The 12,501-nt window shown below is 39.5% G+C and overlaps 1 protein-coding gene across 3 annotated transcripts in view; it reads right to left on the reverse strand.

The window, feature by feature from the left end:
* ROCK1 (Rho associated coiled-coil containing protein kinase 1) overlaps window positions 1-12,501 on the reverse strand; it is an 84,620-nt gene that overhangs the window by 18,138 nt on the left and 53,981 nt on the right. For 2 of the 3 annotated variants that reach the window (XM_048507195.1, XM_048507194.1), the window contains exons 25-31: window positions 11,599-11,687; window positions 10,125-10,313; window positions 9,610-9,775; window positions 5,893-5,963; window positions 4,015-4,103; window positions 792-870; window positions 414-675 (exon numbers count right to left, since the gene is read on the reverse strand). In XM_048507195.1, the coding sequence (XP_048363152.1) occupies window positions 414-675; window positions 792-870; window positions 4,015-4,103; window positions 5,893-5,963; window positions 9,610-9,775; window positions 10,125-10,313; window positions 11,599-11,687 (945 nt within the window). Of the gene's footprint in view, window positions 1-413; window positions 676-791; window positions 871-4,014; window positions 4,104-5,892; window positions 5,964-6,839; window positions 6,889-9,609; window positions 9,776-10,124; window positions 10,314-11,598; window positions 11,688-12,501 lie in introns of those variants that run through there. The other variant, XR_007245391.1, reaches the window with a different exon arrangement.

The raw sequence follows: 12,501 nt of genomic DNA on the forward strand, positions 1-12,501 counted from the left end.
CAACTGTAGGAAGTCAGACTCTCACGCAGCAGCTCTGCTTCATAGAAGCGGTCCTACTTTATTAGTTTTCAAGTATAGCTCATTCAAGCAAAGTGCTTCACAAGGCAAAGCGAACACAAGTGTCTCATAGTCCTGGGTACACTGCAGCCTTATATCTGGTTTACTGGCCTATCACAGTCCATTGCCAATCAATCCCAGAATGAGGCTGTCAGATTTTACCTGTCAGTCAGATTTTGATGATCAGGCACATGTTACATCAGTGCTCTGACATTTTACACATTCTGCAGACCAGCAGAAAGTCATATTGCAATTATTTTATGTGTACAAATCTGAATAACTATTATTGTTTGCAGCAAGGACTTCTAAAAGCACCAATAGAAATCCATCAAAGATATAATCAAATTGTGTGTTACCTTTACATGGTGCAATTAATTCTTCCTTTTTATCCAAGTGGTCTTTATGGCACTTAACATGGCATCGTCGACATTCCACTGCAGGGGGTGGCTTGAAAACATGCCAAAGGGGTTTGGCACAGGCCTCACAGTTGGCTGGGAAGTGATACAGTGTAGGGATAAATTCATGACCTTTATGATTATGAAAATTTGTCTTCTCTGGTGGCTGCACTGGTTCTACTTCTAAATCTTTTCTACATTCTCCCTCATTGGCATATAGAATCTGGAAAAAAACACACAACAAGGTTGTATTTTTAAAAACAACAACCCCAAAGTGGATAAATTATTTAACAAAAGATTATTTTAATGACAGTATTTGAAAACAAGTGATGACGTTACCTGGAATATTTTGGGAATTTCCTCAGTTTCCGCTCTGTAGACATCACCCTGTGTTACTGGTCGAACATGAAATAATTTACTGAAATAAAACAAATATTACATTATTTTTAGCACCAGTATTAAAACTGAGCAGATGTGATATAGTTGTAAATTAATTTTCATGTTATTTAGTACAAGATAGTTACAGAAGGAGCATATTTTACAAAGCATTTTTGTCGGCATTGAATGTACTGCTGCTATACTAATTTCTGTAGTAAAGAAGTAGAGATGACAAATGCACACTCTTAAAAATCAATGTTCATGCTTCAGAAAGACGTAGCTGAATCAAAGTTACAAGATATATGTATATTTGTGTTTACTCTTTCCTGCAGGAAAAACTAGTGTAAGACACAATTATAAGAAAGTTGTTTAAAATATGGAGACACCGTGCCAACTAAAAGAATTGAGCATGCTTAAGAAAAATGCTGGTTAGAACAATTGAGCCCATCTATCCAGTTTTTAAAAAAATTATATACAAAGGCCACCACGTTATTAATGAAGATCGTCTTTGTTTAAAAATATTTTATTAATATTAGGTAGCAGGAAGTGAAATGCATAACATATTGATGCAACAATTTCTCTATGAAAGAACTTCTCAAAAATTATTTGTTCTCCAGCAACCATTCATATGGTTCTTATAGGTAAAGCGCATGTGATATATTAGTTACTGTACAGTGTGCTGAAATAAACAAGATTCTAGCAAGGGACATCTTATTTACCCTTTCCCAATATTTCCTCTTTCTCTTTTCTGAAAACTTCTGTAGCCTGTCCTCTTTTCCTGCTTCTTTGTCTGTCTCACCCACCAGCCAACTTACTTTTATCTGCCCCCTGCTTCAGTATTTAGTGCTTCCTCCCTTCCCTGGCAACCCCTCCCTGGCAACCCCTCTAATTGCAGTGCCAAGCCAGGCTCAGCTGGGTACCAGCAGAAGGGTACCTGCAAGGACTTGTTTTTCCTTCCTCCATTATTTCTACTTTCTCTACTTCTAGCAAGCCCCAAACAGTCACCTTCCCCTGCTTCTTTATCTCCTTCTCACACACAAACCTTATATCTGCCCATCTTCAGCTATATTTATTATTTTCATCATTTGTACTCCACTCTTCTCCACAATAGGAACCCAAAGCAGATTACATAATTCTTATCTCCATTTTATCTTCAAAACAACCTTAAGAGGTAGGCCAGGCTGAGAATGTATTACTGTACTGTACCCCACTGAGCTTCCATGGCAGAATGCAGATTCAAACCTGGGTTTTCAGAACTTAGTCTGAAACTCTAACACTATATCACACTGGTCTTTGTGGAGTGGTTGCTGTTGAACTGTAGCAAGAGACTGGACCTGGGTGAGTCATGCAAGTCTTGTGGTAGCAAGTTGTCCCATGGTGGCTGCTATGCCTCGCCCCAGTGAATCTTCCTCAATGGGCAAAACAACTCTGGAAAGGCCCCACCTCCTGTCTTTTACAGACAGAAACTAAGACTTCAACAGGCAAAATTGTTATGGTTGCCTAGCAATGGCCATAGGAACATTTGTTTCTTAAAGCAACAATTGGTGCTTCTATTATTTCAGGGGTTAATCCCTGAAGAGGTTTTGTTTGGAAGATTTCAGACTTTTCTACGAACCTGGGACTTTTTGCAGATTTGCAGAAAAATCCGTTTTATTTGTTATGGCTCCAATTTCCAAAATTAAGCAGCCACAGATTAGGCAATGCTGAGAATTAGATATTTTGATACTGATGATTGTTCTAAATGGTAGATAATTCTCACAAAATGCACTAAAATTTACTACCCATTGGTTCACTGGAAACATTCATCACCATGGCATATAGTAGGACGTGATATTAATGCCTCCCATGTGACCAACATAAACAACAAACATATGCATTCAAAACTATTATTGCTGCCATTGTTTTGCCCTACACAGATTTTAGAATGAAACTATTGTTTGTGACAGTAGGGGCAGCACTTTGAGGATGATGCTCTATGCATGCAATGTATGGAAATGCACAAACATGCATTCAGTATCTAAGGAAGCAAATGTACTTCTACTATCCACCATTTCTGAAACTGCTACTCTACTTCAAAAGAGGAAGATGCCACCAACTGTTTTTTTTTAATATAAGAGGGATATTTGAATTCAGTTAGGAAAACAAGGTTGGCCCTGTGAGGAAACAAACATTTTACCAAAAGTATCAGGCAAAGCCAGACATTTTCCCACCAAGGTGGCTGTTGATCCAGGGTTTTTCAACAAGTACCACAGCAGCTGTAGGCACTTCCCCAGGTACCTGCCATGTGCTTCAGGAAATTAAAGGTATTGTGTATGAAGAACCAGTGAGTAGCTGCCATAGGAACATATAAAGGGATTTTTCACTTTGCTCCTGCCCACCACTGAGAGGAAGGATTCTGGATCCCGTAAACACAACCCACAGATCAGCTGTGAAGGCAGGGGTGCACCAGAAAAGTGGAGCACCCCTTTCTTCCCATGATCATCTTCACTGTATTTTACCCTTCCTTTTCCCTATTGGTTGTCTTCTTCTATGTGAATTCCTCTTCCGTATATGAACTTAGATAGGTCTCCTGTGGAAGCCATTTTGAAGTGGAGCCTGCCAGCTGGCCTCAAAATTGCCAAGGCTCTTGTGTGCTGAAAATGGCTGAGGATCCTTTCTTACTTCATCTTTTAATGTTACTTCCCACCAATAAAACAATAATTTTAAGACTTCAGATTGAACCACAGAAATTAGTTACATGGCCCAGGATTCATACTTCGATCGTGTGAAAGCATTTTGAACACTGTATTTAAAACAAACTAGAATGGTCAACTGAGCCATACATTTTTGAATTAATTTCCAACTATGGGAGAGGACAGAATGTTCTCTCTGATTCTCTTTTTATTGGCTGATGGGTCATGCTTTGGTGACAAAGCTGAATTTCTGTTCCGGTGTGTCAAAAGTAATCGCCATCATTATTAAATTCTGGCCCAATGTGAACTGCTATTTTAAAATTTAGGTGTAAAAGTCTACAGACAAAATGTTCCCGTGAGTCAGAAACTAATTTAACTGTTCATTCTGAATCACAGCAGAAAATTCAATCTTCCATGGTTTGATTTATATTTTCAAATCCACTCTTTTAATACTTTTAAAAAACTATAACAATACTGCTGATAAATCTCAAACCAAAATTAGAAGAACTTACTCTATATCTAATACCATGGATGGATTAGATTGTTCTTTGTCCTGTTCATCGTTATAGAACAATATCTTTCTGCTGCTGACCACAACATACTGGAAAAAAATAGAAAAGAAAATCTGGTAAGACATATATTCTTATGATATGCATTCTTAAGTAATTTCTACCCAACTCCCAATCCGTTGTTTACACAAAAACTTTGTAAGTTAATTAAGGCAAAACCAATTAAGCAAACATCCTTCACTCAGTGTTATACTGCAGTTATCATTAAGGACAGTACAGTTTATCAAAGAGATCTACAAATCTTGAGAGGCAAAGCGGGGACAGATTAGGAGCATTCAGAATCTTAGGCAGCCCCTTCTCACCTGCAATTACTTCTGACTAGTAGTGGAACATAAAATCCCAGGTGTTAGGTTTTTCCCACTGGCCCTTAAATAATGGCCCAAAGCAAGCAGGGATTAGACCTAAAATAAGGAGCTGGCTAACAGCCACTAGGCACAATGGGTTTTAATTGAATATAAGGTCGAGATATGCAAATTATAAGCATGTATCACAAATATACCTTACATTCCAATTTGGGCTCACTGTGGCCCTTTCCACACAACCAAACTAAAATGTTTTAAAATAAGAAATAAAACATTTCCTCTGAGGAATTTTACATGGTTTTTATCCCAAAAACTGTTTATTTCCAGTCTGAAAACGTTTTAAATATATCCTCAATTTTAGTAATTTTTTTGCTGAAAATGCTTTTAAAAGTTTTGACTTGTGCAATCTCTTTTAAGATATTTCCCACGCCTCTATGCAGTTCCAGACTTTCTCCTTAGTGCAACATTCTCGCCCCATTCTGTCACCTTGCCTATCTATTTTTGTCAGTTTTTAAAAACTTTTTAGGAAATGAAACTTTTGATGCTTTGAGTAAACGAGGTATGGAGAATTGCAGCACAAGGCACTGATTCCACAGAAAAATGTAAAAAACAGAGAAAAACACAAAATGGTAGCCAGGAATTATTTTGAGGGGGTGAGTGTGGACAAGCTGGGAGTGGGAGGATTTAAAAAGTTTTTCAAATGTTTCAAAAGCATATGGGGTGACTTGTATGGAAAAAACCACTGATAGAAGGCAGATTTTTCAGAAAACCTGGAAGATTCCCCAGGTTTGCAGAAAAACATTAAAAAAATCTGAAAACTTAAAAAAATTAGATGAGGGAATTTAAATGCCCCCAAAGACAATGAGCATCAGCTGTGTAAGCTCCTACTCCTCTACTATCGCTACTATAATATAGCTGTTGAGGTGATGAAGCTAGGGTGAGTCAGGCTGGAGAGGAGCCACCATAATTAAGCAGGGATCAGGCAGACTTGGGTGGGGCAGCAGTGGTGAAACTAGGGTTGGGCAGGCTGTGGGGAGCCACTACTGTTGTATCCATCACTGAGGTGGTGAAGCTGGAGTTGGGGGCTTGACGATGTGGGTCTCTGCTTATGCTGTATAAAGTTGCCTTGTCAGAAGCACTATCAAATCCTTTTTTTAAACTTGTGGCTTAAAGTTCACTGATGACAATATTGCATACTTGGTACTGGCCCCTACATGTTATAGGAGTGTGTAAATATTTTGAAAGCTTAGAAGATAAATTAGTTATTTGCTTTGCATTAGTCACAAAACTGTAAACAGAAACGTTGGTTGAAGCCACAACTATCCTTTGCCCACAGAAAATGTCACCTGCTCAAATAATGGTTGTTGTACATATTTTAGAGAACTATACTAGAAAGGTAATACTGAAAGCATCAGTGTGTTCTGCCTGTTTGATGTCTTGTGCAAGTAGAAATATGAAAATTGATATAGAACCCATCACAGTACTGGCTTATGCTTAAAAGGAAAGAATTATCAAATACCTGTTTCTTCCATCCATGACGTTTTATATTTCCTTTGTTTGGTATGGAAAGCCAACCCTCCATTCTTGATTCTGTTTTTTAAAAATGAAGTGCAATTTTAATCACAGAACAGTATTTCAGTAAAATCTAAAAAATATTTAAAAGGAGGAGTGATTTAAAATCCTCCAAAGACATGAGCACTGACTGTGAAAGCTCCTATTCCTCTACTATAGCTACTATAACAGTAGTGGCAAACCTATGGCATGGGTGCCAGAGGTGGCACTCAGAGCCCTCTTTGTGGGCACGCGCGCCATCACCCCAGTTTGGGCACTTGGAAGTGGCATAGTGTCAAGGGGTAAGGGGTGTGCAATGCACTGGGTGCATGACATTGCAGGAGCGTAGCAAGGGCGTTCCAGGGGTGTGACTGGGGTGTTTCAGGATGTTCCAGGGCAGGGCGGGGACAGGCAGGGGCGAGGTAGGGGCTCAGGGTGCACACGTGCCGTGGACGCAGTTTTCCTTTGCTTCGCCCCTGGCACTCGGTCTCTAAAAGGTTCGCCATCACTGTACTATAATATAGTAGATGTTCATGCAGCTATTAGCGGTTACCAGATTGGTAAAGCAGGAATACAAGACACAACTAAACAAAAACGAGGTTGAAGCACTGATTCATGCTTGGTCACAAATTCACTTATTATAGTAATGCAACTACTGCAGGATGCGTATAAAAAAATTTTTTTTACTGCTCATGTTCAAGAGAAATATTTTGAAACACACAAACATTACTGGGGTCTACAAACTATGTTTCAGGATGTATAGTACTATTAAATATATATTATTGATATAATTTAATACTAGGGTAGGAAATTGATAAAATAAACAGCATAAAGACAGCAACTGAAAATCACAGTTTACATGGGAAGAAGAAAGCAGGAAAGCGAACAGAAGTACCCACATATCCCATTACTCACAGAAGATAAGAATAGAAGATAAATAAATAAGGAATGCAGGAAGAATCAGCTAGATATAAAAAGTGAGAGAGAAGCAGTTTATTCAGTTTTCAAATGACAGATTTAAAAAAAATCTGTGATAAGATTCCTACATCATTACTAAAACAGCAGAAGTTATTTGTACACTACTTATGAAAGCAAATTTTCTTGCACTTAAAGCCAGTTGATCACACTGTTGAATCTGATTTAATTAATAAAAAAGCTTGCCCATTACATCACAAGTTCTGATTAATGACATCTCTAGAGTAGAAGTTTCCAGAGATTTTGTTGGAATCTGAGAAGGGCACATTTTGGGGAGGAAAGAGGCTTCAGCAGGGTATAACACCATAGATTCCACCCTCCAAAGCAGCTATTTTCTCCAGGGATTTTTGCCATACGGAATTCAGCTGTAAATCTGGGAGATCTCCAGGTTCCCATTGGGAAGTTGGTAAACCTAGGCCTGGAAGCAGCACCTGAGTGACTTGATTCCACCCGACTTACATGACTTATCTAGGTTTGGCTGCTTGCTTCTGTTCAATAGGAGTCACCCTAGGAAAGCCAGTGTGGTATAGCGGTTAGAGTTTCAGAGCAAGCCCTGGGAGACCCAAGTTCAAATCTCCATTTTGCTGTGGAAGCCCACTAGATCAGGGGTCTGCAACCTGCAGCTCTCCAGATGTTCATGGACTACAATTCCCATCAGCCCCTGCCAGCATGGCCAAGTGGCCATGCTAGCAGGGGGTGGTGGGAATTGTAGTCCATGAACATCTGGAGAGCCGCTGGTTGCAGACCCCTGCACTAGATGATCATGGAACATTCAGCCTAACCTACCTCGTAGGCTTGTTATGTGGATAAAAAGGGGAAGTGATCAATGTAAGCTGCTTTCGTCCCGATTGTGCAGAAATACTAGTTTTCCAAGGTAAAGGCTTTGGGCGGGGGGTGGGGGAGGGAGTTGGAAAACGAAAGACAGAGGGGTAGGAAAAGGTAGGTTGGTTGCTCGGTGGGAAGGAAATTGCAAACCCCAGGTTCAGAGATTCTTGGAGATTTGAGGGGTTGAGCCTGGGGACGGTGGGGTTTGAGGGTGGGGGGGACCTCGGAAGGGTACAGTACCATAGATTGTACCCTTTAAAGCAGCCATTTCTTCCAGGGGAACTGATGTTGCCAACCTGCAGATGAGGGCTGGAGATCACCTGAAATTATAACTGATCTCCAGATGGCAGAGATCAGTTCCCCTTAGGGAACTGTATTTGGGACATCCGCTGTGATTTCAGAAGAGCCACTGTCATCACTGCTGCTGTGTGAGGGTGGGAAGCAGGCTAGATGCTGGGAAAGAGAAAGAGTGATGGGTTGGGGGCAGAAAAACAGAAAGTGACAGACATGGAGACACAGGTGTAGCAGAGTAAAATGGCATCCAGGGCTCACCCTGGGTATCCAGCCCATCCCCCCATACAGCAGTGTCCCAGCCCCTTGCAACTGCGTCCTGGCCACAAACTCCCCAAGGAGTTCAGGTTAGGGGCGCAGCTGAACACTGGCAAGTGGGGCTAGCCCTGCCCTTGAATTCCACATGGAGCTTGGAAATAGGGCCAGCCAGGCTCACCCCACCCCACCCCACCCCACCCTACCCCATCCCCACCCCCAAACTCCACGTAGAGTCCAGGAGTAGAGCAGGCTCATTCAATCCTGGTCTCAGCGAGGCTTGGGTTGAACTTTAAATTGCAGGTTTAAATTCTATAATTCATAATAATGATGTTTTTTGAATTTTAGAAAGGATTATCTGCAGATAATTTAGAACTGACAAAAAAGGTACCATATCATTAGAAGACAATGCCATTTGTTACACATTCTTTTTCATCCCCTTACTACAGTAATAAATCAACATTACAACTCAAATAGCCTCAAAAATAAAATGTTGTAATTTAAAATAAAATAAATTCATTTAAATGTAATGAATTGATAAGTTAAAAGCAGGGAACTGCCAGTCCATGATTAAAAGCATCCAGCAATATAAAGAACATGACACCAGATGTGTAGCATTTTTTAAGTTATTAAGAAAGCAAGAGTGATTCAGCTTGAATTCCCAATTTAAGGTAATCTGTAAACAGACAACTAAAAAAAGATGTTACCCTTGTCAGAGGCCTTATATAGTAGAGGCTAGAGCCGTGGTGGCGAACCTTTGGCACTCCAGATGTTATGGACTACAATTCCCACCAGCCTCTGCCTGAATGGACAATTGGTCATGCTGGCAGGGGCTGATGGGAATTGTAGTCCATAACATCTGGAGTGCCAAAGGTTCGCCACCACTGGGCTAGAGATTACTCATTGATGTTATAATACTGTAGGTCATATGATAATATTAAAAGCCTGCAGAGAAAACTGTGTAATTTACACATTTATATAGTCATTAAAATTAACACAACAGTAATGACAACAGCAGAGGTAAAGCTTTTCCACATACTGTATATAAGCATAATGCAAGCTTTATATTAGCGGAATGATGAAAGTGGGAATTTGATCTTTGAGCTTTTCTCTGTAAGAGTTACTATGGAATTCCATATCCTGTCTTAGGATATTCCATATCCTACTTTAGGGATAAAATTTTTACACTGCATAACCATCTAACCCTAGTTACCATTAAAGAAATAAAGAAAGTCAAATAATAAGTTAAAAATGATGTGTTCTTTTTAAAAAGGGAACACCTTACAGAACTATAAAGTAAATCACATAGAGGTAAGGATAAAACATGCACGCCTCTTACCTAGAACACTGCCATCAGTTTCATCTGCCTGCAGGCTGGTCACACTAGTGGAGTCCATGCCTTGTTGTAGGTCTGAAATTTTGCTGCGCAGTTGTTCTATATCACTTTCCTTACTATCCAACTGCATCTGAAGTTCATTCCTATAAGTTGACTCTTCTACAAGTTGCTGTAGTCAATAGAAAATAAGAGAATACAGTAATAACAATAATAGTTTTTTTACATTAAGTAATTTGGCAATCATACATGTGACCATAAAATTAAAATAATTAAAATAATTAAAAACAAAACACTAATTACTCACAGACCAATTATTAGGAAATTCAACAAATGTAACAACATATCAATTATAATAGTTTAAGTATAATTCTTTTCAATCAGACAGATTTATAAATACGAGAGAGAGAGAGACACACACACAGAGATGGCACAACTATAAGCCAAGGGTTGTCATCTAGTAAAACTGTGATAAGGGGAAGACATTTGATGTAGAAACTTGTGGTCCATATAAGTCTTACCGCTTGTGTTTCATTAAGCTCCTTCTGGTATTTTATCACCATTTGATTAAATTTCTCCTTTTCTTGGTTAAGTTCCAATTGCAACTTGCGATTTTCTTTCTCTTTTTTCTTGAAATCCTGCATGTTTACTTTCTTTCTATCCAGTTTAAAATCTTTTCGATTCATAATCTCAGCTAGTTTGTTGACAGCCTTATAAGAAAAATAAGCAAATTGATATATTTGTTTAAATACGAATACATTTATATACAGAGTTTTCATTTTTCACAACTCAGATAAGCAGATAACCTATTACCTCAGTGAATACTACCTTTTGGATTGTTGGTAGCAATGCAGAAAATGAGTGCTACCAGCATTGTTGTTTTTTCTGTGCTTTATATACAGTAGTACCTTAATTGGAATTTACTCTGAAAAATGTTTTCCTTCCATGCAATGCACGAATCCTTCCTTGCCTCCCTCAACTTTACCCTATGAGAAAGGTTCAGTTGAGAAACAGTAACTGGTTCATGGTTCCAGAGAATTGCATGACCAAGCACATATCTGAATTCAGATCCTGCCAGACCTAGCCTAGAAAAGTAACTACAATGCACAAAATTCCATAAACTATATGGACCACAATAGCAGCTGTTCCCATTGAAATAGTCCTAATATGAACAGGATTTTGAACAGAAAAAAACAACCTAAGAACAGTGCTGCAGGATCAGAACAGTAGCCCATCTAATCCAGCATTCTGTCTCACAAAGTGGCCAAGCAGGGCACAGAGGCTGAGGCCTTCCCCTGATGTTGCCTCCTGAAACTGGCAGGTTCAAACTTTGACAGCCTCTAAAGCTAACTATACCTGTAGCCATCACTACAGGTACATCTGGCAGTGAATTCCACATTTTAATCACTCACTGTGTAAAGAATATTTCCTTTTGTCTGACCTGAATCTACAGTTCATCATCCTCATTAAATGCCCTAATGTTCTCGCATTTTTGTCAACTCTGTTCTCTCAGGTACGATTTTATAAACCTCTAACGTGTCCCCCCTTAGAAATCTCTTTTCTATACTGAAAAATACCAGACTCTTCAGCCTTTCCTCACAGAGAAAGTGCTACAACCATCTTGGCTGCCCTCTTCTGTACTTTTTCCAGGTCTGCAATGTATTTTCTGAGATATGGTGATTGGAACTGTATGCAATATTCCAAATGAGGCAGCACCACAGACCTATGCGGAGGCACTATAATATCACCCAGTCCTTTCCTAACTACTTCCAACACAGAGTTAGCCTTTTTCACCATAGCAGCACACTGTTGATACTTCCATTGAGCTATCCTCTACAACTCCACGATCGTTCCCCATCTCAGCTTCAGCAAGTTCAGACCCCATTAGCCTACAACTGAATTAAGATTTTCTGTTCCACTGTGCCTCACCTACACACAAAGGACAAATGGTGCACTAAAATTGTGAACATCAGTGTAGGATGAAAATGAAAATACCTGTGTTTTAAGGGTTCTTTCAGTGTTCAGGTTCTTTTCATACTGCATTCTAATGTTGTTGACTTCCTCCTCTTTCTTTAGTTTATACTCTGTTAAAAACATTAGACAGTTAATAGCATCAGATCAATTGCACCTTGTCTAATTTTTCCTTTCTTCTCCACTCAAAAATTTCACTGTAGCCTGCGAACCTGACTAAACCAATGGACTGCTTCCACAATTAGAGTAGGGATCCTAGCCTCTCCCAGAACTACAGTTCTGTAGTTACAGAGACTACAGAGGCTACAGACACCAGTTCCCTGGGGAAAATAGACACTTTGGATTATCTCTATGGCTCTGTGCCCCACCGAGGTCCCTTTTTTCCCTGGCTCTATCCCAAAATCTCCAGGAATTCCCTAACCTGGACCAGGTAACTACCCCCAACTCCCACAGGTGGCTGGGTGTAACCTGGTCTCTAGAGAGTTGGACGCAGCATATAGGAGCTGAGATAAACCCATCCAGACTAGAAGACAACCCATTTTATCAGGATGAAGTTAGCTATCATTCAAGGTATTTTTCTGTTTTATTGTGGAAACTAAGAAGCCCCGTAATGCAACGTTTTAAAAATGGAAGGATTAAAGGGATTCTGTTAAACTATGTCTCTTATTCGGAATTTTGACTCAACAAAAAGAATGTGTACATTCAGATGTTGTGAAAAATTGTAATTAAACTTGATATTTGCTGCTGTAACAATTACAAATGTACTTTGTTGTGGTTGCATGCTACCTATCACTTTCTCCTACTTTTCACAGCCAGAGTACAATTACGGTTCCCAACCTGAATAAGTATTGAAACAAACTGAAATTCCTCATGACGCAAACATCCTAGATGAACTGGGGCTTTTTTAGCAACACACACACACACCCC

The sequence above is a fragment of the Sphaerodactylus townsendi genome, linkage group LG09, assembly GCF_021028975.2.
Source record: "Sphaerodactylus townsendi isolate TG3544 linkage group LG09, MPM_Stown_v2.3, whole genome shotgun sequence".
Lineage (NCBI taxonomy): Eukaryota > Metazoa > Chordata > Lepidosauria > Squamata > Sphaerodactylidae > Sphaerodactylus > Sphaerodactylus townsendi.